The 27,814-nt window shown below is 36.8% G+C and overlaps 2 protein-coding genes across 2 annotated transcripts; one reads left to right on the top strand and one right to left on the bottom strand.

Moving 5' to 3' along the window:
- The first annotated feature begins 636 nt into the window (after positions 1–636).
- On the top strand, positions 637–10,945 carry LOC121375544 (inactive pancreatic lipase-related protein 1-like). Its single transcript, XM_041503046.1, has 9 exons — positions 637–768; positions 2,106–2,425; positions 3,132–3,360; positions 4,343–4,462; positions 5,138–5,263; positions 5,564–5,797; positions 7,409–7,523; positions 8,580–8,756; positions 10,226–10,945. The coding sequence occupies exons 1-9, from the start codon at positions 705–707 to the stop codon at positions 10,302–10,304; spliced, it is 1,464 nt and encodes a 487-aa protein (XP_041358980.1). The 5' UTR covers positions 637–704; the 3' UTR covers positions 10,305–10,945.
- A 1,074-nt stretch (positions 10,946–12,019) lies between these two features.
- On the bottom strand, positions 12,020–23,105 carry LOC121376465 (inactive pancreatic lipase-related protein 1-like). The gene is made up of 7 exons (XM_041504338.1): positions 22,899–23,105; positions 16,682–16,983; positions 15,634–15,862; positions 14,880–14,996; positions 14,202–14,318; positions 12,725–12,955; positions 12,020–12,113 (listed from the first exon to the last, which is right to left on the bottom strand). The coding sequence occupies exons 1-7, from the start codon at positions 22,960–22,962 to the stop codon at positions 12,106–12,108; spliced, it is 1,068 nt and encodes a 355-aa protein (XP_041360272.1). The 5' UTR covers positions 22,963–23,105; the 3' UTR covers positions 12,020–12,105.
- Between the last annotated feature and the right edge of the window lie 4,709 nt (positions 23,106–27,814).

Below are 27,814 nucleotides of genomic sequence, written 5' to 3'. Positions count from 1 at the left end.
CATTCATTCATTCAATCATTCAAATATATTTAAAATATGGCGAGAATTTAATCGAGTAATGGGGCGGGACGTAGCCAGTGGTAAAGCACTTGCCTGATGCGGGGTCGGTCTAGGATCGATCTCCGTCGGTGGACCCATTGGACTATTTCTCGGTTCAACCAGTGCACTACGACTGATATATCAAAGGCCGTGGTATGTACTATCATGTCTAGTGTATAAAAGATCCTTTGTAAAAATGTGTCAGGTTGACTTTATGTAACAATTACCAAGTGTAAATCATTGTGCTCTAATGGTGCAATTAAAAACAAATAATTCTTTATTTGCCCTTTTTAGAATTTAGTGACCTCCCTTCATAAACTCCTGGATCCACCCATGTGGGCATCACACATGCATGCTCGTATACTAATATATATATATGTTCACAAACTCAGAAATATCGTGATGCGTTCATTCAATAAACCTCACACAGCATCCATTTCGTGCAGTACTTGTATAATAACATATCTATATAAGTCATATCAAGAGAGCAACAACAAATCTCGATAACAATTAAATCGGTGACAATGTTCTTTGACCCCTTAGCCTGTTGATACCGCAATACTACTTCGCATATTTAATTGTTCTTAGTCGCGGTCATACAGGACAAGTGTTTCCACAGCTCCCAGGGTTCATTCACAAACAGGAGTTTATTACAGCTGACAGCTATGTATTTTCATAGGAATATCGTCGTTTACGTCCTTCTACTTGGTTTTTGTCAGGTGAATTTAAGTAAGTAACACGCTGTAATCTCCCCATTCATTCATTCATTCATTCATTCACTCTGTTTAGCCATCTATTCATCTATTTTCTACAAAACAAAACGTATACAAAAGGAGACAACCATAAACATTTTTATAATAAGAATGGGTTAAAGATGAATTCATAAATAAATAACCTAAAAATTGAAAACTAAATATACATTATTATATTTTCATGTACCATATTTTACAAACGCTGCCACCACGCCAATAAGGACAACATCAATGTTTTTCAAACGAAGTTTTATATCCGAGTGAGGATACTCGCTCGGCATTTTGTTTTCTGAAATAAATGAAATAAAAGTATTTGCTTATAATTTTTATGGGCATGTCGATGTTGGTAATCTTTACAAAACAAGTTAACAAATACTTTTGGCGAGAAGCCGAAATTATATAATTTTAATAGAACCCCTTTATTAGATATACAGAAAAAAGTAAGCAAAATAAATAAATAAATACACAAATAAATGATCTGTTGTTGTTATGTTTCTTTGATTTGTTTTGTTTTCTTTGTTATTATTGCTATTAAACTAGACTAGATAGCATTGTCTTTTCCTTATTTGGAGAGTAACTTCAGCGACATATATCCATAAATATCCATAACTTACTTGAATAAAAACAAATATAAGTGACGAATAAAAGAAAAGGAATGTTTGCAAATTTTAAACTGTAATTTTTTTTATTAACCCCATAAACAAGAGAGAAGTCAAATGTTAAACTATTGCTATATAGTATTTAACGTGATTATTTCAACATATATCTCCTATCTTTTTATAGTCACTTTACCGCAGAGAGAACATTACATTACATGACTTTAACATACCAGTCGTGATGCACTGAGTAGGATGCAAAAAAACAACTTTATGGGTCTACCTAGGGCGATGGATCGTACGATCATTCACATATAATAAGAGCGCCCTTTCCTTGAGGCAAACTCTTCAACATTTGTTTGTTGTTATTGTAATTTAAGACTTTTATTCCAAAGGTATTATATATACAATGTATATATTAAAATCAATTTCAATATGTACAGATGTTAAATTTTAAAAAACAACATTCAGCATACCAGTTGTATTTAGCGCTAGATCTTTCATGTCTCCTAACACTCCTCAGGCATTAAGTAGTAAACTTTGAACGACTAATTATTTGTTATATAAGAATAACAAGAACAGCAGTATTAACAATAATAATAGCCATGAAAACGATATTATTATTAACAACAATAATAATAACTATACGAGCAATAAATAGTAGCAATAGTAATAATAAGAACAATAAAAATATTTAAAATACCTATTTTGTTTTAAGGTAGTGAAAATGAAGACACCATTCTACATCGTCAACGACGTCAAACATCGTGTTTCGCTAGACTGGGATGTTTCTCAAATGACCCGCCCTACAACAACACCATAGAACTTCCCCAGGACCCCAATTTCATCAACACGACGTTTAAACTATACACGAGAACAAACCCGAACCATCCATCTTTTCTGTTCACCCATTCAGCAGAGTCTGTACATAGATCTAGGTTCGATAGCTCGAAGCCCGTTCGAATTATCATCCATGGTTTTCTTCAAAGTACGAGGCTGCCGTGGGTGGTCGAAATGGTTCAAAAACTGTTGCAAGCCGTAAGTGTAAAATCAAAACATTGATTTTTATTTGTTGTTATGGTAGCTTTTGTTATATATGTATATGGAAAGTAATGGTGGTGTATGCGCAGGCACAACATTTGAATGGTACACGCGTGCACACAATGTCACACACACAGACGCGCACGCGCACAAAAATACATACACACACGCATATACATGCATGCATGCACCATACACATGCATACACACATACAGACACCACACACACACACACACACACACACACACACACACACACACACACACACACACACAGACAGACACATATACATGTATACATAGGCCTACATACATACATACATCGTGGTTAGTCTGCAATTTACAGGTTCGAATCCCAGCAGCGACAGGGAACAATTTGTGAGGCCAGAAAGGATTTAAATATCCCCCGCGCCAGTGCGTTGATATCTATGTATGTTAGTCAACCTCGACATACAATATATAGATATTCATACGTAAATACATACATACATACATACATAGGCCTACATATATACATACATACATGCTTAAATGCATGCACACATGTATACACGCACATGCGTGCATCTATTCATCACTCTATCCACCCAATCTCATCGATCCGGCCATCCATCTGTTCATATACAAACAAACATAAAACTATACATAAACTATACATATATGTCGGTACATGTTTCACTAAACATAATTTTGAATATTGCAGGAGCCACAAAACGTCATCGCCGTGGAATGGGGCCAAGGCGCCGGATTTCCTTACACACAGGCCGCAGCCAATACCCGGCTGGTTGGAGCAGAAGTAGCCAATCTGGTCGCTCACTTGTGTCACGTGACTGGAATCAGCAGGAGGCAGTTCCATATGATTGGTCACAGTTTAGGCGCGCACGTTGCAGGATACGCTGGAAACCGACTACCAGGAATGGGTCGAATATCAGGTACACGAGAGCCAGACTACTTGTCTTTTTTCTTCTTCTTCTCCTTATCTTCTGTCGCTCCAGCCAGTGCACCACGACTGGTACATCAAAGGCTGTGGTATGTGCTATCCTGTCTATGGGATGGTGCATATAAAAGATCCCTTGCTGTTAATCGAAAAGAGTAGCCCATGGGGTGGCGACAGTGGGTTTCCTCTCTCAATATCTGTGTGGTCCTTAACCATATGTCCGACGCCATATAACCGTAAATAAAATGTGTTGAGTGCGTCGTTAAATAAAACATTTCCTTCCTTCATTATCTTCTGGGTTTTTTTTAATGACACACCCATGTGACAGTTTACTACCTTTGTGTATCATTTCCGTCTGCAGATAACGTTGGAGATCACTTTTAAAACGTGTGATTGGTTGCTGCACGGTGACGACTCAGTCGTCAGAGCCAAACCGTCCAATCACACAAGGACGATCGAAACTGATTGGTCTGTGATGCACACGTTAACTGCAAGCACAAGCGCCATTAATAAGTTTTAGTTGGAAACAGTATTTCAATTTGTTTTAAACTTGTTTGTTGAGGATTTCGTTTGGTACATTTTAAAACAACATGTAAGATAAATGGTATCTAACCGCCACTCATGTAAATATTATGTCTGAACTTTGCTTTTAGTTGGGTTGGAACTTTGTTTCACCCTCTACTCTTTTATAGTCCGTTTGCGTCAAAAGGGAACTGATGGATTGATGAAATAATATTCATTTGTCACTAGCTAGAGCTTGTAACAACTGAAAATTATTTCACAAGAAACATAAATTTGATTAATAACTGGTAACTCGTTTATTATCTTCTGTATAATCTGCGTAAAAGTGATTGAGATTAAAGTAGTGGAAACTGGCTGTGTTTTTTTGTTAACATGTTTAAAATTGAAGAAATTTGATTGATTGATTGATTGATTGATTTATATATATTATTATTACTATATCTATGAACACACAGGTTTAGATCCAGCGCAGCCGAATTTTGAACATGAACATCCACAGGTTCGACTTGATCCAACAGATGCAGACGTCGTCGACGTCATTCACACAGACGACACGCGATACCACGAGGTCGGAGGTATCTCTCTAGTAATTCGTCATTTCAGCAGTAAAGATATGAGTTTAAGCCCCATTTTATGGTGTATTTACATTATTCCTCCTCTCCCTACACTTTCTCTGTCTCTCTCTGTCTCTTCTCGTATGTCTGTCTGGCTCTCCTCGTCTGTCTGTCTGTCTCTCTGTCTCTCTGTCTGTCTCTCTGTCTCTGTCTCTCTCTCTCTCTCTCTGGCTCTCCTTCTTGTATGTCTGTCTGTCTCTGTTTCTCCTAGTATCCGGTTTTCTCAGTTTATGTGTGTCTGCCTCTCCTGTTTATCTATCTGTCTATTGTCTCTGTTCCTGTCTGTCTGTGAGGTTCTCTGTCTCTCCTTTGTATATATGTTTGTATCTGTTCCTCTGTCTCTGTTTCTCTCCGTTTCTGTTTCTCTGTCGGTCTCTCTGTATCTGTCTGTCTCTCTGTATCTCTCTGTATCTCTCTCTCTCTCTCTCTCTCTCTCTCTCTCTCTCTCTCTCTCGACCAAGTGTCAACATAATAAGTAGACACCAAATACTCGTAATTTTAAAAATGTGCTGGGGTACTTACAATAACACAATATCATCTCAACAAATATTTCTCATTCAGTATTCCTTTGAAGAGTGTTTTAATACTAGACCGACTATAAGTTTACACCTGTATCAAATGCACGTTATGTTTTAGGTTTTGGTATGCGGTCTCCCGTTGGCCACATGGATTTCTACCCCAATGGCGGTCATTACCAACCGGGTTGTGAAACAGACACTATTAGCAACGTTTTATCAGACGCCATTAACCATGGAATTGAAGGTAAAATATGTTTATTTTGATATTTTAAAAACTTTAACTTGTTGCCTTCGAAATGTATAAATATCACAGTTGAGAAAATTTGAATGTTCCCCCCAAATTTAAATTTACTCACCTGTGATATTTATATATATTGCACAGCCCTTTACACGGACTTTTAATCTAACTTTTGAAGTTTTATATTGATGTTGATCATCACTTTATTTTTGCATTTATCTTAGTTTGACACCCGTTGGCTGATGTGTTTTTCGATATTTAAAATTCATAAATTGTTAAGCCCTTGTTAATATCATATTTTATCAGATGCTGAGGTTGTGATGGGCTGCAGCCATGACCGAGCCGTGCATCTGTTCATCGAATCCATCAACTCACAGTGCCACTTCACGGGTTACACGTGCTCATCGATGGAAGACTTCAGACACGGCATATGTTACCACTGCGGCAACAGGCCTTGCCCTTCCATGGGTTACAAGGCCAGCCATTACAAGTCCAGAGGAATCTTTTATCTAGCGACTTGTGGCCACTCGCCTTTCTGTGGTAAGTCCATGCACCTTTGCTGATAGAGTTAGTTGGTTACTAGTATGTTTTGTAATTTTTTTTAAAGTACTCGCCCCTCAAAACCCCAGAAACATAGCAAACTGTTACGGTTTAGTGAGAGAGAAGTTGGTGCAGTGAACTTCTTCCTGAACATAATTTCTTTAACGATGTGTTACTTTTCTTAACGAATTCGCGGAGGACGTTTGAGGCCTCATGTGCGTTTTCGTGTCGATAGTTTAAAATTTGATAGTATATTTTGAATTTGCTACGTGACCTATCTTTGTATTTGTATTCACAATTATTATTTTTGTCCTTTTTTCAAAGGTGGTGTTGCACAAGTAATTTAATTTCCATGATAAACTAAATACAAATCTAGTTTGGATCTGCAATCTTAACCAATCACTTTTTAGGTTTTCGACAGTAGACCCAATCAACGCTATTACCTTGCCATAACTATGCCAGTGCCCAATACAAATGCTAACTGCTCTTTTTGCATTAAAACAAGTTTCTTTGCCACGGTAGCCACAATGTTGCCATAGGCGTATGGGCTCCCATTTTTGTAGGGAGGCAGGCCGGTTTTTGCCCGAATTAAACGAAAATGCTCGAAAATGCTCGAATCTGGATACCAACATTTATTCATATTAGCATTGCTACCAAACAGCGTATATACGGTTGCCAACGAATCACTACACATTTGTACATGGATTTCAACTAATTTTGAGAATAGAATGATGAAAATACATAGTAAAAAGGTCTCAGCGTAGCACATTTTGTCCGAATATCTGCATCGTTTTGATCCAGAACTAGGGGGCAATCCACCCCCCCCCCCCCCCCCCCAGCTCCCTATCTCGTACGCTTATGAATGTTGCTATGGCTACACTGCGGACATGGCTCCTTTTTTGGTCTTTCTTTTTGTTATTGTTTTCTGTTTTTGAGGGGATGATTTTTACCCGAATAAAAAAAAAAAAAAACGAATCTAAATAACAACGTTTATTTGCATTACTACTAAACAACGATATAGGGTTCTTAAAGAACCATTGCGCATCTTAATACGGATTACAGGTAATATTGTTAGTATCTAAGACAGCATGCGTGGGGCATGGCCCTGTCACGTAGTCCCATACCGAAATAGAAATACTGCGGCTTCACAATTCATCTCATCATCAACCATGTTTGTAATGTCTAAAAAAATAAATGTCTGTGTCTCTGTGTTAAAAGTTTGTGGTGTTTAAACAAACAAACAAAATTAAAATTAAAAAACAACAAAAAACACAACATTCTTAGTACAATTATGGAAATACATGGTGAAACGTTTTCAGCCAAGCTCATTTTGTCCGAACGTCTATATTGTAAAATATACCCGATTTCGAAGGTTTGCTCCAGCACTCACACACACACACACACACACACACACACACACACACACACACACACACACTGCCTTCCGTTCCGTACGCTTATGATTGTAGATACAAGTCGCCCACCCCTGCGAAAGGTCACTTAAACACTAGTCTAGACGCTATGGAATCTTATCAGATCCAAACAGACCTCAGTAAACACGTTGGATCTGGTTTCAGATTGTCTGTATCTGTATCGTGTATTTATTTATAGTTGCCCAGTATTTCGTCGAAGTGGACTTGTCTCAGCATATGACCAATCTGAGAGGGGAGGTCAAAGTACAGCTTCACGGGTCACGAGGAAACACAGATGTCAGCGAAATATTTAGGTATCTTTTCTAACATCAAATTATCATTAAGTTATTCATGTTTTTAAATTATTTTTATTCTGAAAACAGTTTTTAAAAAACAACAAATTTATAGGACCAAGTTTATAGATTTTTAGGTTATTAGATATAACATAATGGTAATTTTGAAATAGTATGATCGCAGAAACTTTTTTCTGACGTATTGTAGGATAACCTATAGAATTTTTATTTAAATGGACAGCAGGGGCGTAGTGTGAACCAAGCGGACCTTTTTTCTATTTTGTTTTGCACCACCAGAAACTCCATATGTATAAACCTTTATGTTTTAGTTCTGAAAGCGGACCATTTGCTTCAGAGGGGTACCCCCCCCCCCCCCCCCCCCAGCCTACGCCCATGGACAGGACTTAACATATTTATAATGTTTAAAGGGACAGACACTAGTTTCAGCCCACGAAAATGCACACTTAGTTTAGTAAATCTACAAACATGTAACACATTTGGATAAAGTTACAATTGAGTGAAACATGAGTCAGTGACTTTGAAACGGTAAAATACCCTCTAAAAATAGACTAAAACTCGACTCATAACTGTTACTTCTCAGTCACACGTTTTTAAAAATATGAGAAATGCATTTTGTGGTATTAAAAACACCAGGATGACCAAAAACACTTCGAATGTACGGAAATGGATAATCTAAACAATAAAATCAACGTAAAGTATGATTTCAGTTATCAAAAACGGCTCTAATAGTCAAAAATATGCCTTAGTGTATAAAAACTAGGGTATGTCCCTTTAAGCACGGAATTTGCTTTACATAATATAGTGGTTTAAGTAGCCTTAAATGAAGGGGGGGGGGGACACATAACATATATTTAAAGGGAAGGACATGTTGCGTTAGGTCAAGTATACCACCACTTAAAGTTCAGGCACGTCCGTCCTAGGTTGACAACTTTTGATTTACGCCATGCATAACTAGCGTTAATATTACTGCATATACTAGGACATGTTTTTAAGGGATTGTTGAATATACAACGGGAGAAAAAGTTATTACAATAAATTACAATTGTGAATTTTCAGGGGATTTATTCAACATGGCGCTGCCCTGCACGGAGTGGTCGTTTCCGGTTCCGAGATAGGCGAGGTGCAGCGGGTGACGATCTTCTACGCGTACGCCCGAACGTTCTTCCACTGGGGAGACAGTCCGTCTCTGGTGGTCGAGAGAGTGAAGGTGTTGTCGGCCAGACGACGTACAAGGTCAGTTTGATATCAATAACATCCGAATTAGGGCAATTCCAGAATTCGTCAAATAGAGGAAGAGGGAGACATTATTTTCATACATTGTCTATGACACTGAAAAGCATTCGGTTCCAATTAAATGTTTTGCTTGACTTCGTAGAACCAGTGAAATCAAACGGAAAGAGACGGAGACAATATAAAGAGATGCAAAAAGCAATTATTATTAATAATTTATTATACTCTTATATAAATATAGTTTTATATACATGATATATGAAAAATACAACGCTGGTACTTCTGAGAATATTTTTTATAGTCAAAATAGCTGCTTGCTGCATGTATTTTCCTTCTTTTCCCAGTGTGTCCCATTTGTTTTTCTTTTTTCTTTTACTAAGATCTTTGTAAACATGGATGTCAAGCAAAACCACCCAGATAATTTGTGTTGAAGATATATTTAACAGGAATAATATAAAAATAACATCTTAGCGGGCTGTTCCAAAATCACTTTGTCGTGGGCGGAAGGCATTGTAATAGTTTTTGTTTAATGCTTGGTGAGTCTTCTGCAATTTGTTCTCTGTGTATAATGAGTTTAAATAAAATATTATTTTATAGATATTGGGTATACAAAACAATTTGCCTCCCCCATTGTGTTTAATTCTGGAATAATGGCCGAATAAATATCATGAATCTGCGAATGTGTGAATGGTTTATATTTTACAGAGTACAGTTTTGTTCTGGTGTTATAAATCTGCTACTGCGTGATTCGGTTTATATTTTATAGAGTACAGTTTTGTCCTAGTGTTATAAATCTGCTACTGTGTGATTCGGTTTATATTTTATAGAGTACAGTTTTGCCTCAGTTTTAATCAATTTGCTACAGTAGGATTCGATTTATATTTCACAGAGTATATTTCTGATCAGGTGTCACGAATCTGCTACTGTGTGAACAGGTTTATATTTTACAGAGTACGGTTTTGTTCTGGTTTCTTTAATTTATACTTTACAGAGTCCCGTTTTAATAAACCTACTCATGTGTGATAAGATGTATATTTTACAGAGAACAATTTTGTCCCGGTTTCATAAACCTGCTACTGTGTATTCGATTTATATTTGATATAGTATAGTTTTGTTTCAGTTTTAATAAATATACTACTGTGTAATTCGATTTATATTTTACAGAGTACAGTTTTGTTCCAGTTTTAATAAATCTGCTACTGTGTGATTCGATTATATTTTACAGAGTACAGTTTTGTTCCGGTTTTAATAAATCTGCTACTGTGTGATTCGATTTATATTTTACAGAGTACAGTTTTGTTTCAGTTTTAATAAATCTGCTAATGTGTGATTCGATTATATTTTACAGAGTACAGTTTTGTTCCGGTTTTAATAAATCTGCTACTGTGTGATTCGATTTATATTTTACAGAGTACAGTTTTGTTCCAGTTTTAATAAATCTGCTACTGTGTGATTCGATTTATATTTTACAGAGTACAGTTTTGTTCAGATGTCACAATCACCGACGGCGGCACCGGGGTTCTCACCAACCCAACACGGAGATGTCGCTGATCATTGTCAGAGTCAGCGAATAGCACCGACTACGTGGTCTCCACCGAGAATGAAACATTAATAGAAGGAAGTGTAATAAAATATTAACCATATGTCGTAAAATCTAATACGCTTACTCTCGTTTACTTTAGAATGTGAAGAAAATCATTGGAAGGTCTTGTTCAGCCTTGATGTAATGGAGAACGCGCAGTGGATTTTAGAATCTGATTACAGACTGATCCATTGTAATTAGACCATGTATTTTTGTAGACATGTTTCGGATCCTGCATACACATCTGTTTTGCTTATTGGCATAAACATATTGATGTTTAACAAAATATATTTTGTTTTGTAAAGCACTCGTGTATCCATTTGGACATTTGTAAGGATCGGAAACATAAAATGTATGACCCATGCCCTAACGTAACGCAGTGCTTCAATTGATGGCATATTATATTCAATCATGTAACCAGACGAGTGAGCGTATTTTATTTTCACAATTTCAATAAATGTTCTATTCTAGTATCCAGTATTTGAAACCGATTTTATTTGTGTATATACATGTGTAGAGGTTTCATGTTTTACTTTTTGTTAACCTAATGATTGTGTCGATTTATCATTACCGTTAAGGCACAAATGAAATAAATGATTAATTAAATGAAGTTTTGGGATGTTACGTTATTATTTGGCTTAACAGATACTTGTAATTTATTTAAGAAATGAACGTTATATTTTTGACATTCATGAGATGATAAACACCAAAACCGTTTTACACACTGTATGAATGGCGTAGATCGTTATAATTCTTATAATTCCAAATGCATTAATATTGCCATTATACAAAACTATATGAAAAACCCCAATCGAACTCTTTTCCACAATGATTTACAACTGTATCAATACACAAATAAGGGAATTCCCTTAGAAAGAGGCATTCGTTTTTTCCCGTCAAATCTCCGATTCATTATATTGATTTACATAAGTTTTTATGAATTTCAATTTTCTTAATCAAATGTGGATAATTTAAAATTTAAAATAACAGAACATCAACTGATAACACAATTTTTTTTCGATGAATTTTGAACGTCAAATTATTTAGAAGATTTATCTACTACCTATATTAAAATTGCAGTTGTCAAAAGTTGAATTAGTGAAAATTAATGTGAAGACTGACTTGAAAGAGATAAAGTGGGTTCAGTGTTACTGTGTGTGTGGATTTCAGATGAAGTTTGTGATTGTGCGATATTATTCTCGGAAAGGACAGGTCGTGGAATTGTGCACGAAGGCGTGTGTTTTCGCGCGTGTAAGTTGTCGGTTTGTTGTTTTTGTCAAATGTGACAGAGCTATGCTCATGTCTCTGTCTTGATTTGTTGAGCATTCTCTGCTATAACTTCTAATAGAAACTTCGTTTTTGTGGCCTGTCATATATATTATGTATTTCAGTTCAAAACCGGAGTCGTTTAAAGCCTGGATTGTTACCGTCACTCACAATGCAGACGAACTTAAGGATAAAAATAGAAACGGGGATTCCGTTGTTTACCGAAAAAGTGCAGTTTTCACGTTCATGGAAGAATGAACGTTGAGTTTTTTTTAGATCACGTGATAGCATTTTAGCCAAGCAAGACGCCTATTACAAACAATACAAAACAGTAATTATAAAATGGAATTATTACTGTATGTTTATATGAAACACTGAGTATGAATAAACATGTAATAAGTAATGAAACAGACAAATGTTTAAAAAATCATATTTTTATGAATAGTGTTTTAACATATAAGAACCGGTAAAGAAGGTGCATGGTGTAGATTGCCAGCATTCTTCTCAAAACACTGAAAGAAAACAAACAAATACAGTCATAGAAAATGTTTTGATCGTGGGCGAGAGTATTATGCTAAAAACAAGCAAGCTCGAGGCAAGAAACGCACGTGGCATTTATTTGTTTATTTAATATATTTAGAGATTGTATCAGTGGATATGCTATTTGTAAGCGAAATTTATTAAACAAATTTGCTATTTGTATATGAAATATTATTTATGAAACAAATTTATTATTATTATTTTTTAATTGCATGAGTTAATTATATTAATTTCATGCAGTATTATAACGAGTTTAAACATTTGAAAACAATATGGGAGTGCACGAATGGATTGATAGATGGACGGAAAGAGATGAATGGATGGATGGATGGGTGTGCTTTGTGTTTTGTGTTTGTTTGTAGTGTTTGTGTGTGTGTGTGTGTGAGAAAGAGAGAGAGAGAGAGAGAAAGAGAGAGAGAGATTTTGCGCGTGTGTGTATGTGTGTGTGTGTGTTTGGGCGAGTTGTCTGTGTTTACCAATATTTCCGTTTGTATTGGACTTTATTGAGAGGTTTGTCTGAATACGTACATGTATACATATATTAATGTGAATACGTAACAAGGCAGTGGATGTGCATACTCACTACAATATGGCTCGTTCTCATTGGTTGCTATGTAGTATGTACCGGAAGGCCGTTTTATATCTGCGTAGTACCCCATTCTTACACAGTCACTATGGCAACTGTTGCAGGTGGTTGATGAAATGGAGACGTTCTGAGGACACGGGCTGGCCTTGAACTGACACCGGGAGTTTATGGATTCCGTAAATAAGTATATAGCCCTCATGTGACTGCAGGCGAATGTATATATTAATGCTGAAATGGTAATTGAAATTATGAAATCTAAGCTTTAAAACAACAAACAAATAAACAAAACAAACAAAACAAAACAACAATTAAAAAACAACAACACCAATTAAAAAATACACATATTGCAGTTGCAAAAAAAAAAATGGCAGTTGCCCCCAAGGGCAAAAAAGATATTCGTGCGAAACGAGCTTGCCTGAAACCTTTTTACCATGTATTTCCATAATTCTACAATATTAGTTGTAATCGATGTAAAAATACGCAGTGATTCGTTTGCAACCCAATAATATAACTGTTTGGTGTAATGCTAATGTGAATAAATGTTATCCAGATTCGGGCATTTTCGTTTAATTCGGGGGGAAATCAGCCTATTCCATACACAAATGGGAGCGAAAATACACACCCTATAACCCTAAAATTAACCAAAAAAAACAACATCATCACTACCATCAAAAACAACGATACTTTCTAGAGGGTTCGGGGGTATGCTCACCTCCACCCCCACCCCCCTAAAATTTTGACAACTAGATGTCCTGAAATACAATTTCTAGCATTCATTAGAAAATTATCATAATTATTATGGACGAATTGAAGTGGGAGTGGATCAGTGCCGGATTAAGCCGTGTCCGGGCCAAAGGGAAAATAATATGTCCGTGCCTACTACTATATCGGTACCACCCCTGGATCAGAGCTTGTATTAGAAGAATCACTTGTAAATTCCCGCTTAATTAGGCAGTCACGATTATAACTATTTTATCATACAGATTGCCATATTTTAACCATATCCAGACAGCAGCTCTGTTTTCTACAAATCCATAACTTCATCCACATCTTTAAATTAGTTAATTTTGCTCTATTGTCAAAGGTGTATTAATATCAAAGAACCGTTTATACTCTTCCTTGATGATGAATGCATAGCCATGTTATCTAAGGAACAGTGAAATGCTATGTATTCAACTTGACCTAAACATTACCATGCAGTGTTTTACAATTTCTATTCAAGAAATGCAGACTCAATCAATCTAATCACCTGGTACAAATACATTCTCGAGATTTGAGAAAGAGAAAAGTAAAAAAAGAGGTTCCTCCCATTCACCGTTTATAATGCACATTGGTTATTTCCAAAACAGATATAATATTGACATACATTACTGAACTTAACTGAATATTGCTTGGTTGTATGGTAACATAAATAGTCAGTAAAAAGACAACACACAAGAAATATATGTAACCAAACTCTAGTACATTTACTTACAATGCCCCGAGAAGAGATGTTGTATAAGCTGACTTAGATCATTTGGACATCCAGGTTGATTGACTCCACCATTGACGTAGAAGTCAACATGTCCAGACGCCATTTTAATACCTAGACCTGAAACAAAATGTGGTATTTATATTAGGTAGTCTCGATCTGACCAAACTCTCAACAGTGTAGAACACAGTACAAAAAGCCTTAATGGGCTGTCTTGATCGACAGGCAGTTATATGTTCTGGGCAGACATTCCACTACCTGATCTAACCTTGAGTTAGTTTCAATTATTCAGCGGGAATGTATAATGCCATTATGCCGACTTGGATGGATGTGCTTGTGTTTTGTGTTTGTTTGTAGTGTGTGTGTGTGTGTGTGTGTGTGTGTGTGTGTGTGTGTGTGTGTGTGTGTGTGTGTGTTTGTGTGTGTATATATTATTATTATTATTATTATTATTAATTTCATAATTACATACATTTTTAGAAGACTAATTTTAGAATTTATTTACCGAATTTACAAAGCTTGATTTTATGCGTGTGCATTTACAATGGCTAAGCACCTATGTTTAATTTATGATAGCTATATTCCTTTCCCCATACTGCTTATATTAAAGTTAACACATTGAATAGGTAAAACTAATTGTTAGGTGTTAATAGTTTAACTTTAAAGAAACAAAAACCGTGCCTAGTCTTGCAAGAGGTTCTGCGTCTGTGTGGATGACGTCAACAAAGATGGCGTCAGTCGAGTCCAGCCTAGCAGACGTCGGTCGTCCTTCAAACGATGGCCCAGCTGGATCCAAACCTGAGAAATATACGAAAATATCAAGATCCCATTAACGTTACACACCACCATTAATTACTCCATGTAGTTCAAAACAATTTCTATGTCAGAATATATTCTGTGAATAATACATCAATATCAAGCACCTTGTAAAGTATCAACATAGGTCGACCTCGAAAATTTTCTGTTAGCCACCCTCAAGCCAGAGCACGGCCTCATGTTGCTGTTACATGTATAATGCAAGAGACAGTATACCACTTGCACAGTTGTTATCAGTTAGTACTACATATAACACGTAACTTCAAGCCAATCGGTTATTTAAATACAACATACGTAAAGCTACTTGTAATCATCAAAAAAAGATTTCAAAAGGCATGTCAGAATTTTGTTTTCCTAAACCTGATTATATTAGGCTGCTACAACATGTAACAACACAGCAAAATTAATGGTGGTATGGTGTCTTAAACAGAAACAATTATACTTCATCATAATCACAAAGAGAGAAATTGAGAGAAACACATAGCCACAAAGGCAAAGACACACAGCGGATACAGAGGTGAAGAGGCAGGTACACAGATTCTAAGAGGAACTGATAAAAATAAGAGACAGACAGACATACAGAAAAACGTAGACGAAAAGTTAGTTTCAATACTGTTACCCGTTATTCTTCCCACGCCCGGAATTTGTTCTGCCACATATCCAGCGATGTGGGCACCAAGACTGTGACCAATCAAATGAAGTGATGCAGGACTAGCACCAATGTCTATGAGTGTCTCAAGTAACTTGGCAACTATTCGGCCAATCAGTCGAGCGTCGCTACAAGCTTGGAAATAGTCAAAGAATTTGGCACCTTTTTTCCAATCGACGACAAAGACATTCATTGATTCCTGCAATGTGAAATCTCAAAGATGTTTTATATAAGAACGAATTAAAAGCGGCAATATCGAGTATATTTATATAATATTTAACCAAATCATCTGTTATTTTTCTTCCTATGACACGCTATTATCTGAAGTCCATTAAATGCAGTAGTTAATCTTGGTCACATAAATGTACTAACTCAACATTAGCCATCAAAATGTTGGACGAATTCTTCACTGTCGACATCTTTGTCGAATCTTTAATCACTTGTATTTGTATTTTGCATTAGGAAACGATCTTCAGGCACGGCGGAAGCAAGTCGACATTGGTGGCGGCTCACCCACACCCACACCCACACCCTAAAATGTTGAAAACTTGATGTCCTGAAATGCAATTTCCTGCATTCTTCAAGTAAAATTCATCTCTGCATTAAGATTTACTACCAATAATATTTTTATTTCAGAATTATTGGGGGTTAGAGCCGCCCCAATCCCTCCTGCTACGCCATGCCTGATATTCTTATAAAATGAGAAGGCGAGATTGCAGCTTTAAATAATTTACAAAATTAGATTTAACCATTCAGGCACAAAAATAGGACAATGGTATGGTGATACGGGTACAGTTAAACGTGCGTTAATAAAACAATTAGAAAAAGTATAAAAATGTGGCATCTCAACAGCTAACGGTAGCCTACTTAGCCCTATGAATGAGACACTTTAAAAATCCACATTTTGTGGTGTGTGGAAATTCGGTCGTCACAGCTTTTAGGGTGAACCAAAGCAAATGGTAAGGCATTATTTAAATTTGTGTTAACTTGTACATGAACAATAGAACACGTATCTTACCTTTTCCAAAAGACTTCGAACCATCTGTGAAACCCACGAGTTTTGTCCGGAGTCCTGGAATCCATGGATAATAACCTTCGTGGGGCGACTGGGGTTGTAGATGTTATTAGACCGCAGTGCCGTCCTCGTCTCATTTATCGATATGGTAAACACCGGCTGATTCTTAGTGTACAGTTTAAACTTTATTCCCAGACGGCTTGGCGCTCTGGGTAGAAGACTGTTATGAAAGGGCCGGTTCCTGTAGAAACATCCCCACGTCCTGTAGCAAACTTTCTTTTTGGAATTAGTGGACACAAGCCAACCTTTTTAGAAATGTAGAAAAACAGTATTTTGTGTCAGCTAAAACGTCTTAATAACCAAGAATAAACAGACAATTATAATATGTTGGCACTTCGGAGAAACTTGCATCCGTATACTTGGCTCCCTTATTCAGGCAGTTATTATGGTAAACCGCAAAACAGTACAAAATGAACTTAAGGCACTGAGGTGATAAGACGGCTCAGAAGACAATGATGGGAATAGGGCCTACTGACAGAACAAATAAATGAATGTTTAACGATACCCTAGCACAACAGTATACGTCGGCTATTCGGTATCAAAGGTAAGTCAAAACAGATTCAAGTCAATTTGAAAAAGGGGTAGGTTTTCGTTCACACACACACACACACGCGCGCGCGCGCGCACACACACGCACGCACGCACACGCACACACGCACACGCACACACACACATACATACATATATACATATATATATATATATATATATATATATATATATATATATATATATAAGCGGTTCACGGGAAGAACCTACGATGTCCACTTTTGACATATTTGTAGATTATCAGCTCCAGTAATATAACACGCTCATTCACACGGCATAAGCGTATTTAAAATACATATAATAAGAAACGACACGCTAGCTGGGTCATTCTACAAATTCTGAATATAGTGTGTCCCTTCATCAACTTGATATTATAGTGTGTCCCTTCATCAACTTGATATAAAATAGACACAAATAAAGATACAACTAAAAATTAAAAAATTATATTTTTTCCATATTTAATGACTCAACGTTTTCTGCGATAAATGTTATTAAAATGAATCGTATCTTTAAGTAATGAAACAACTACGTAATACACGCACCTATGTTCACTGTATGTCCCTGCAGGATACCTTAAAAATAAAAATAAGGACTACTGTTTTAAAATTAAATAATGTTTCTTACACACCCGTTGGTGAGAACACCATGCGTTATTTTTTAAGAAAAAAAATCTAGTGTATCCTCCAATATCGTGTCATTTCCGTTATTGTGTTATAAAACAGACCTACAGAACAATAGTCTCCTTTGTCATGATTGCTAATGATGCCATTACAAAGTTCGACATGTAAGTGTGCGTATTTTAAATTACTGTCATTACCGTATAGCCTATAAAATTACACAGGCACTAGTTAACAAAATATATTTCGTAGACATTCATACAGATCCGTCAAAGATAGGAATATTCATTTCTAGACTTTTAACGTTGTGAGGCCCCATTTGGATTCATATTTGTGTCATTGTCATTTTTGAAATAATCATTTCTGTAATGGCATTTGCGTTACGGAAATGACACTAACCCTTTATTTTTACATATTTAAAAACGACAACAACACAAAACAAGAATATAACAAAAACAACAACCAGTTTGCTGTATATAATATAATTATACTTAATTAATATACCTGTCATCATTTCAACCCACTATTCACAATTTCAGTGTTTCTATTTTATGTACAATTATTTATTAAAGTGATTCATAGACTTTAAGGTATTATTTTGCACACACGCATACACACTCTCTCTCTCTCTCACACACACACACACACATGCGCACACACGCGCGCACACACGTGGTCAGTCATAGGATCGATCACACTCTGAGGACAAGTCAAATTTTCTCCCATCCCAACCAGTAGGCCATGACTGTGGTATGTACTATACTGTCTATGGGAAACTTTAAATAAAGCATATATTGCTGCTATTCAGTAGGAGTAGTTTATGTAGCCTCTCACACTATCTGGGGCGGGATTTAGCTCAGTCGGTTTAGCACTCGCTTGAGGTGCTAGCGTCGCAGGATCGAACCACCTCGGTGGATCCATTCAACTGATTGGTTTTTTTCATCGTTCCAAACAGTGGACCACACCTCGACAAAGGCCGTGGTATGTGCTTTCCTGACCCCCATTGGTTACGGACCTGACTGTGTTGAAGAAAGTTCGAGTTATTGATGAAAGCCTGATCTCAAAGCAAAACATTGTACTTTATGATGGGTTACCTTTACCAGGAATAATTGTTGACGTTGATGATGATGTTGAGGTTAATGTGTTGATATAATTGGTAGATTTCTTTTTTTTTTTTTTTTTTTTTTTTTTTTACCAATGATGGAGGATATTTTATGGTACCACAAATTATGGTACAACATAATAGAGGAACCTGTAAGACCTGTGACAAAAAGACACCTTGATGTGGATTCAAAAATGTAGCGACTTGTAGAGAAAGAGTTAAATTTAGATTAACTGTTCGAGTTGAAAGCAAATAAAGTAGTCGACAATGTCCTTAGGCTGTTATGCATATTATATCACAGTTACAGCGAACATGTTTTTTCCACACATAATTCTTTTGTGGCATTGAAATGGTTACCATTGTGAGGAATATGTAAGAGATTTGTTTCTTTACATGTACTTTCCATTTTTACGAACGGTTATTGAGGAAGCAGTGTTCTTGAGTTAGGATGACTGCGTGAGGAATATCATAAGCAAAAGTGAAAATTAAACAATTGTAAAAATATTTACCTTAAAATTACATGTATGGTAATGCATATGTAACATGGTTGTCATTTAAATGTGTCGCAAGAAATATCTGTAAATTTGAGTCATTAACTTAAGTGCGTGCGTCTGTGTGTCAATGTATTTTTGTACAAAATAAATGCATGATATATTGATTACAGTTGAATGTATTCTTGAAATCTTTATCAGCTGTTGTTTTATGGAATCAGTTATAATTAAATTAATTTCCATTTCATCTTTGTGTTAAACTAAAGAAAACAAACTTAGCAGACCCCTCTTTATTAAAATGTAATTTGCGTAATTGGCAATGTCATTTCCGTTACACGACGTTATTCCCGTAACATGATATAATTTCATGAATTATTTTACCTTACTGCTAACTAGGCTTTACAGAAAGTAAAACAATAATAAGTGTCACACAATACTAAAAATATAAGGGCGAAAATTTGTATGATTGTTGTTAGTAGTTAGTATTGCAAAGTATATTTCCATAAAAAATTTCTGTAAATCGCCATTTGAAACTTGCACATGAACATGTATATTTTAGTAAAGTTGTCTCAGGTCACAAATGATTTTATACGTTTAAGATATTAATGCATGTTACAGTCAAACTTTAAAAACAAAAATGTGCATAATTAGTTGTAATATAACACACTGTTTTAAGTATGTTAGGCAAATGAGAATATACAGTCAATATATTCGTTTTATGCATAAACAGTAATACATTAATTTTAAATGAAGTTTATTTTTAGATACGTGAGATCAGGAAATATTCAGAAATTGTAGAATGACCCAGGCTCTATGTATATTTCATTGACGTTGTACATTAAAATAAGTCATACGGGTGAACTTTCAACATACTAGTTATACATTTCACTTTCGCCGAGTTAATTGTTGCACCACAATATTGTGGCAAATGTTGTCAATAAATAGAAAATAGTAAATAATCAAATCAAAACAATGTGGAGTCATTGTGAACCAGACGTCATATTATCAAAAACGTAAAATACAATGGAATAACCTATGATGTCCAAACAGAGAGTCAGTGTTATAAAGGTCCTGTATGCCAAGGTCGCAGTAACACAATAAAAACCGGCCTCGGTGGAGCAGTGGTTAAGCCATCTGGTTCGCAGCCCGGTAAGAGCGAATTCTTAAGGGCTCAATGGGTAAGTGTAAGGCCACTACAGCCTCTTTTGTCTCACTAACCACTAATCAACTAACAACTAACCCACTGTCCTGGACAGACAGCCCAGATAGCTGAGGTGTGTGCCCAGGGCAGCGTGCTTGAACCTTAATTGGATATAAGCACGAAAATAAGTTGAGATGAAATGAAACACAATAAAATCTATAATTATGGTAGGCGATTAAGGGTTTTTGGTAAAACCCACTTGCTTAGGTATAAATAGTACACAACATCATTACTATAGATAACGAGCTACTCTCGATTCACTAATACCAAAACCTATATTAGCTCAGCCATTTACCTTTCGACCGAGCGTTCAAAATTGCGCCAAATTTCCTCAATCAAAATTGCGCACTCTTTTTTCTTTGGCATTAACTGCTCCATTCAAAATTCCATAGCACCACCACCACCCTCACCCGCCTGCTACCGATTTGATCGGGCTGCTGGTGCTCCCATGCACCTGCCAGTGCAGGCGGTCCCTCTTCTCCCCTCCCCCCCCCCCCCACACCTTTCCTGTCATGGACGGAGGAGCCGGCCAAGACCGGCTCTTGTGCCCACGACAGGCGTGCGCTACAACAGCTTGTTCTGAATGTGCACGTAAAACCCTATGACATGACATGACATTACCATAGATATGTATCCATTAAAATTCAATTATCTCATAATACCAAAAGTGTGATATAGTAGGTTATTCCCGTGGACCCTATATAACAAAATTGGTTAAAGTGTGGAGTAGTCTTTGGCGGGATTTGAATGTTACATTAGTCTCATAATATTTATTAGAAAATGTATAAATTATATCAGAAGGTCTAGCCTTTAAAACAAGGAGGAAGAAGAAGGAAATGTTTTATTTAACGACGCACTCAACACATTTTATTTACGGTTATATGGCGTCAGACATATGGTTAAGGACCACACAGACATTGAGAGAGGAAAACCGCTGTAGCCACTTCATGGACAAAAATAAAACAAAACAAAAACAAAAACAACAACAACAACAACAACAACAACAACAACAAACGAACAAACAGAAATACGGTGACATGCAGTAAGCATCCATAACTTAACTTCCCGAGCATGTTCCGTTGGTGGAGAAGTCCACTCCACGAATCATCAAACATGACTTCCTATTTTTAGAGGCTGGGGTGGGCTGGCTAATTATTGCCAGAATTAAAGGAAAATTATTACAACTAATATATATATACAGATATAGAAGAGAGGAAACCCGCTATCGCCACTTCATGGACTACTCTTTTCGATTAACAGCAAGGGATCTTTTATATGCACCATCCCACAGACAGGATAGTACATACCACGGCCTTTGTTACACCAGTTGTGGAGCACTGGCTTGAACGAGAAATAGCCCAATGGGGCCACCGACGGGAATCGATCCTAAACCGACCGTGCATCAAAAAAAGTAAAGTTTGTTTTATTTAACGACGCCACTAGAGCTCATTGATTTTTTTATCTTATCATCGGCTATTGGACGTCAAACATATGGTCATTCTGACACTGTTTTTTTTTTAGAGGAAACCCGCTGTCGCCACATAGGCTACTCTTTTACGACAGGCAGCAAGGGATAACACAAACCATGGCCTTTGTTGAACCAGTTATGGATCACTGGTCGGTGCAAGTGGTTTACACCTACCCATTGAGCCTTGCGGAGCACTCACTCAGGGTTTGGAGTCGGTATCTGGATTAAAAATCCCATACCTCGACTGGGATCCGAACCCAGTACCTACCAGCCTGTAGACCGATGGCATAACCACGACGCCACCGAGGCCGGTGACCGCGCATCAAGTGAGCGCTTTACCACTGGGTTATGTTCCGCCCAAGCCTTTAAAACAAAAACCCATCATTTAATAGTTAGGCGCTCGAGAGGATTGTTACTTTTTTTAAATTATATTTTGATAAAAAGAAACGACAGGAATATTTGTCTAGCGAGGTAAAAAGAAAGAAACAAAAAGTCAATCGAATTACAGTAATTAAACTATATCTGATTAGATCAAAATATTTTTATTTTATAAACTATTTCAGATACCTTGAATAACTTTAATACAACTATTTTATAAACTTTGGCATTAAGAACTTCAGTGCGCTATAACTAGCATTATAAATTATCTTTTAAAATTATTCTTGATCAAATTTTAAAACTGGCTATTAAATATTATATAGACATAGAAATGAACTAAACACCATGTCTTACCTTCTGAGATATAAACACAAACCAACAACAAAACCGCCTTCACTGCTAACTTCACGACCGACATCTTGACAAAATGAATGTAACCCGAGGCGACGCAGGATGTTGTCTTTCAAAGCTGAACAGTCGATTATGAGAACAGAATATAGTCCAAGTATTAGCTGACACAACACATTGCACTCAGAACGAGGAAGTTTCCTCACATATTAATATGGCCATACATCTTAACCCGTATACATCTGTTTCGCGTATTTATGACGTCAAGTGGTTGTTTAAAAAAAAAAAAAAAAATAATTCAAACCAATAACAAAGTAATAATAATAAAATTGAATTTTTTTTTTAAAAATCACGAAAATCGCTTAAGAAATTAGAAGGCCAAAATGGATTATGAATTTTTTAATTGAATTATTAATATCTAAAATACAGTACACGTGACGCAAATGATGTACTTGGTGCTGACTGACCCTCGAGGCTAAATGTTATGTATTTTATGCAATATATATTGATAGTATTATGTTCATATTTAGTATTTATAGTCATAATATTGTTGTTTTCATAAATGTTTGGATACTATGTTATATTACTTTTAATTACAGTCGATAGACAATTTGATTCACCCTGAGTTAGTGTTGTGTATAAATTTAAGTATATAATATGAAATATGCAGCGATGCGCCATTCGTCGATTATATTGGCCACAATCTACGTCATATAATCACTGTGCAGGGCCGTAGGCTGGGGGGGGGGGGAGAGGGGTCGGGTTTTTTTTCCGGACGAACCCCCCCCCCCCCCCTCCTCCCCGCTGAAGCAAATGGTCCGCTTTCAGAACTAAAACATACAGGTTTATGCATATGGGGTTTCTGGTGGTGCAAAAACAATAGCAAAAGGGTCCACTTGGTTCATATTCGACCCCCCCCCCCCCCCCAGGTCCAGGTCACGCTACGCCCCTGCTGTGTTTATAAAAATAATTGTACAGTGTATTAAAGCTGCAGTATTATTTGCCCAACTTATACGACGGGTTGGTTGTTTTTGTTTGTTTGTATTTTTGCATAGAGGTAATTGACAATATCCGTTCACAGATAGCTTATAAACTGTCGTTCGATCTTGCAAAACGAAACTCGATCGATAGGCAAGCAGCATATTACTTTAAAGGGACATTCCTGAGTTTGCTGCAATTTTTGAGATGTTAGCGACTAACAGAGACTTTTTAACGATTGTAATTACATATCAAATATATTTTTCTGCATAAAATATTAGTGGCTGTATATTAAACGTGTTTCTGATCATTCTAATATTTGTACTAGGTTAAATTTCATTTTATTTCCTAAATTATATTTTTTTAGTACGTACGAAATTATTTGAAGACAAAATCCAATTTGGGCTTCTTCCAAATATGAAGACGACCAGAAACACATTGAATATACAGACACTGATATTCTAAACAAGAAAATCTATTTAACATGTAACTTTAATCGTAGAAATATTTTATTAGTCGGAAATATCTTACAATGCAGCAAACTCAGGAATGTCCCTTTAAGTATAATTTGTAGGCATGTACGGGAATAAACCTCCGAAAACCAAGCTGACGACTTTCCATACGTAATTATATCGAACCTCTTGGAGAACAACCAACTGTTAAGCCAAATGAGATTTTTTTTAAAGCAAAAACAAAGACAAACATGATAGAGTTGTATTTTATTATTATAAGTTATATCTTTAATAAAGGCAAATTGTCTAATGTGGTAAATCACTATAAAATACTTTGTTATGCAAAGCCTTACAAAATATGCATTGTTCTTCAACATCTGGATACGTGAGAAAAATACATAATTTTCTTATTTATATTTTGCAGACAGACAAACAGACAGACAAATAAATATTTCATTTAAGTCTCACCCAGTATAAACATCTTAAAAAGAAATAAATTAACCATTAAAACATATTATACAGGCAACGTTATAGAATTATGAGAGACTATATATATATATATATATATATATATATATATATATATATATATATATATATATATATATATATATATATACATGCATACAATAAAACACACACATTAGTAGTAAGGGCCCCACTATAGGGTATATCGATTTCACTATTGCATCATCCAAGATGGCCGCCAATCTGCGTAGTAAAGGGGATGATGCCATACTGACGTCACTAGGCCCCGCCTCCAGAAGGGTGTATACAAGTTTATTTTAAGAACTGACTGATGCAATGCTGACGTCACTAGGCCCCGCCTCTAAAAGGGTGTGGGCACATTTATTTTAAGAATGGGTGTAATACTGACGTCACTCTTACATTGTACATTCCAGTTTTTCTTTTAAGAACCGATGTAATGCTCAATACAGTAGTTTGTCCAAATGTGTATTTGAAGACAATGGTTACTTAAAAGACGTATGTTAATTAATATCCCCCACCCCCCTTTGTTATTATATAGCAGCTTATGAAAGAGACCGTTCGTCGCACCCAACATTGAATACAAGTGTACGAGAGAAGAAATAAAGAAAGAATGAAGAGTTGTGAAACGTTAATAAATGATACCTTGATATTTGTATTACACATTTATGAATGAACTGAATGCTGGAACGTTCGGAAGTCTTGCCAATGTTGTACTCACCTAAATTAGAATAATATCCATAGGAAAAATCCACATACTTGTGAGAATTATTTTAGCAACTAATCTTATACGATGTAAGGCCCCACAGTCTGGGAGTCAAATTGAAATGTGATATCTGTCAGCTGTGAATCGTTTCGTTGATCCGCATCCCGGTAATCTAAACTAGGTGTGAGCCCACTTGAATTTTGTTTACTCCCCTCCCCACACACACACATCTCGATGACGATAATATATATATATATATATATACATATATACACAGTGTTGGATGTAGGGAAGGGGGCGGATAGGGCAGGGGGAGAGCGGTGTGCCCCTAACGTACATATTTATTTATTTGAAATATGATTTTTGTTTCTTAATATAATATATACTTACTTTTGAAGATACAATACATCTTTAAGTATATCCGTGTAATGCATTTTTAATCCACTCCTCAATACACTGTTTATCACAGTACATGGCATACACTTATGCTAACAGAGAGAAAAATGCAATTGAAACATCCGATTCTGAATGGGATCATATTATTACGGTGTTAACGTTCCAAGACGGTCGGTAATGGAGGGGGTGCTAATATACAACGTTTGTATAAGCTGAATGGGTCGTGTTTTATGATATTCATTACTGCTTGATGCTCTGGCCCTAATATCTGACCACTTAAAGAATTTGAGAACTGATTTACAGAGTGCGACTGAAACCGGATACGCACACTTGCGTTTGAACTCTAAACGTGATAAAAACCAGAAGCAATTCTGAAGGGGAGAAAACGAAACAAAACAAAGACCCTGTGTGCCACATTGTACGTCCATGTATGTTTCTGCTATGATACAATATAAGTGTATGGGTTTTAACAGGTTATTTCGATATAAAAACCAGAAGTAATATATTGTTCACACACACACACACACACACACACACACACACACACACACACACGCTCACACACACACACACACACACACACACACACACACACGCACACCTCCCCCATGATTTCCCCCCAAGTTGGAATTACTTGTATGAAAATTTATAATATATTCCGTCAATGAAATCACGTCTTAGTACAATGTTTGGCACCAACATTTCAAATGCAATCTGACTCCATAGTTTGTAAGTTTGCGGCGGGGGCGGCGGCGCGGCGGCGCGGCGGGACGGCTGCGGTAAGCGGCGCGCGGCAAGACCGATGGGATGTCGCGGCGGGACGGACGGGGCGGCTGCACGGAGTGGGGACGACGCAATGGCGCGGTCGGGACGGCGGGGGCGGGACGGAGGGGGCGGGTCGTGGCGGAGGCGGAGGCGGCGATCAGCAAACATACATGAGGATGAGTAAAAATAAAAAGAAAGGTAAGAGTCATATCTTGATTTTATTATTTCACAATCAGTGGACATAAGATACGCATATACAGAAGGTCACATTCAGAGGTCGTACGGCAAAATACAGTTACTGTTTATTTAGTATAATTGTCATCATCAATGTCCTCATCACCACTGGTAGCATCATCATCATCGTCGTCGGCACTGTCTGCTTCGTCCAGATATTCACTGATCCAGGAACGATATTTGTTTAATCTGGAACGAATTTGTGTTCTAACATCTGTCTTCGGATCCACCGACTGTAGAATGTTTCTCGAGTTCATGCCTTTGTCAAAGTAGTACATGTATGTCAAAACTCGAGAGTACGTTTCTTTAAACAATTTCCATTTTAGAGCCTTCAGTCGTTTTTCGATGTCATCTTGAGACATATTCCTATTTCGAAAACGTTGTTTCTTGTCTTCAAAATAGTCACGATTTATATCGTATTCACGATCGATCATCTGACGTATGCCCTCGTTTTCGAGATCATTAGAGGTCTCTCCTTTCTCCTCGTCATTTTCACATGTATTCAAGCGCAGGTGTCGCTGCAAGTTTCTCCCGTCTTTAAAGACGACCCCACACGTATCGCAGGACTGCAGTTTCTTGACCTTTTTCAAAAATGGCTCTACATCATCGTCTTCGTCGTCAGCACTTTCGTAGGCGGGTATGCCTGGTAATTTCCTCTTAAATGCACCGTTTTGCATGATTTTGGATCCACTGTAGTAGCTGCACTCGCAGAGCTGTTTTTCCGATGCTAGTGACAAGTCGTCTGGAATGTTTGCTGTTGCGTCTACGCTTTTATATCGTTCAGGCACACAGGTTCCCGTCTCTAGGCCGTTAGGCCGAAGGCGTAACATTTCGGGCGTGGTAGGTTTGAGGTCCACCATGAGGTGTCCAAAGGGCCTACGGGTAGCTCCCTCGAAATATTTCAT

Source organism: Gigantopelta aegis, chromosome 6 (assembly GCF_016097555.1).
Source record: "Gigantopelta aegis isolate Gae_Host chromosome 6, Gae_host_genome, whole genome shotgun sequence".
In the NCBI taxonomy this organism is placed as follows: Eukaryota; Metazoa; Mollusca; class Gastropoda; order Neomphalida; family Peltospiridae; genus Gigantopelta; species Gigantopelta aegis.
Note: the sequence above shows the minus strand (reverse complement) of the source record. Positions and strands in the feature narration are given on the sequence as shown.

Bases quoted from the DNA above. Each gene is read 5' to 3' on its own strand.
- LOC121376465 (XM_041504338.1), bottom strand. From the start codon at position 22,962: ATGTCGGTCGTGAAGTTAGCAGTGAAGGCGGTTTTGTTGTTGGTTTGT. The intron at 16,984-22,898 runs GTAAGACATGGT...ATTTCTAAAAAG, and splicing joins TTGTGTTTATATCTCAGAAG to GTTGGCTTGTGTCCACTAAT. The intron at 14,319-14,879 runs GCACGGTTTTTG...ATTTTGTTTCAG, and splicing joins AGAACCTCTTGCAAGACTAG to GTCTAGGTATTAAAATGGCG.
- LOC121375544 (XM_041503046.1), top strand. From the start codon at position 705: ATGTATTTTCATAGGAATATCGTCGTTTACGTCCTTCTACTTGGTTTT. The intron at 4,463-5,137 runs GTATCTCTCTAG...GTTATGTTTTAG, and splicing joins GCGATACCACGAGGTCGGAG to GTTTTGGTATGCGGTCTCCC. The intron at 7,524-8,579 runs GTATCTTTTCTA...GTGAATTTTCAG, and splicing joins GATGTCAGCGAAATATTTAG to GGGATTTATTCAACATGGCG.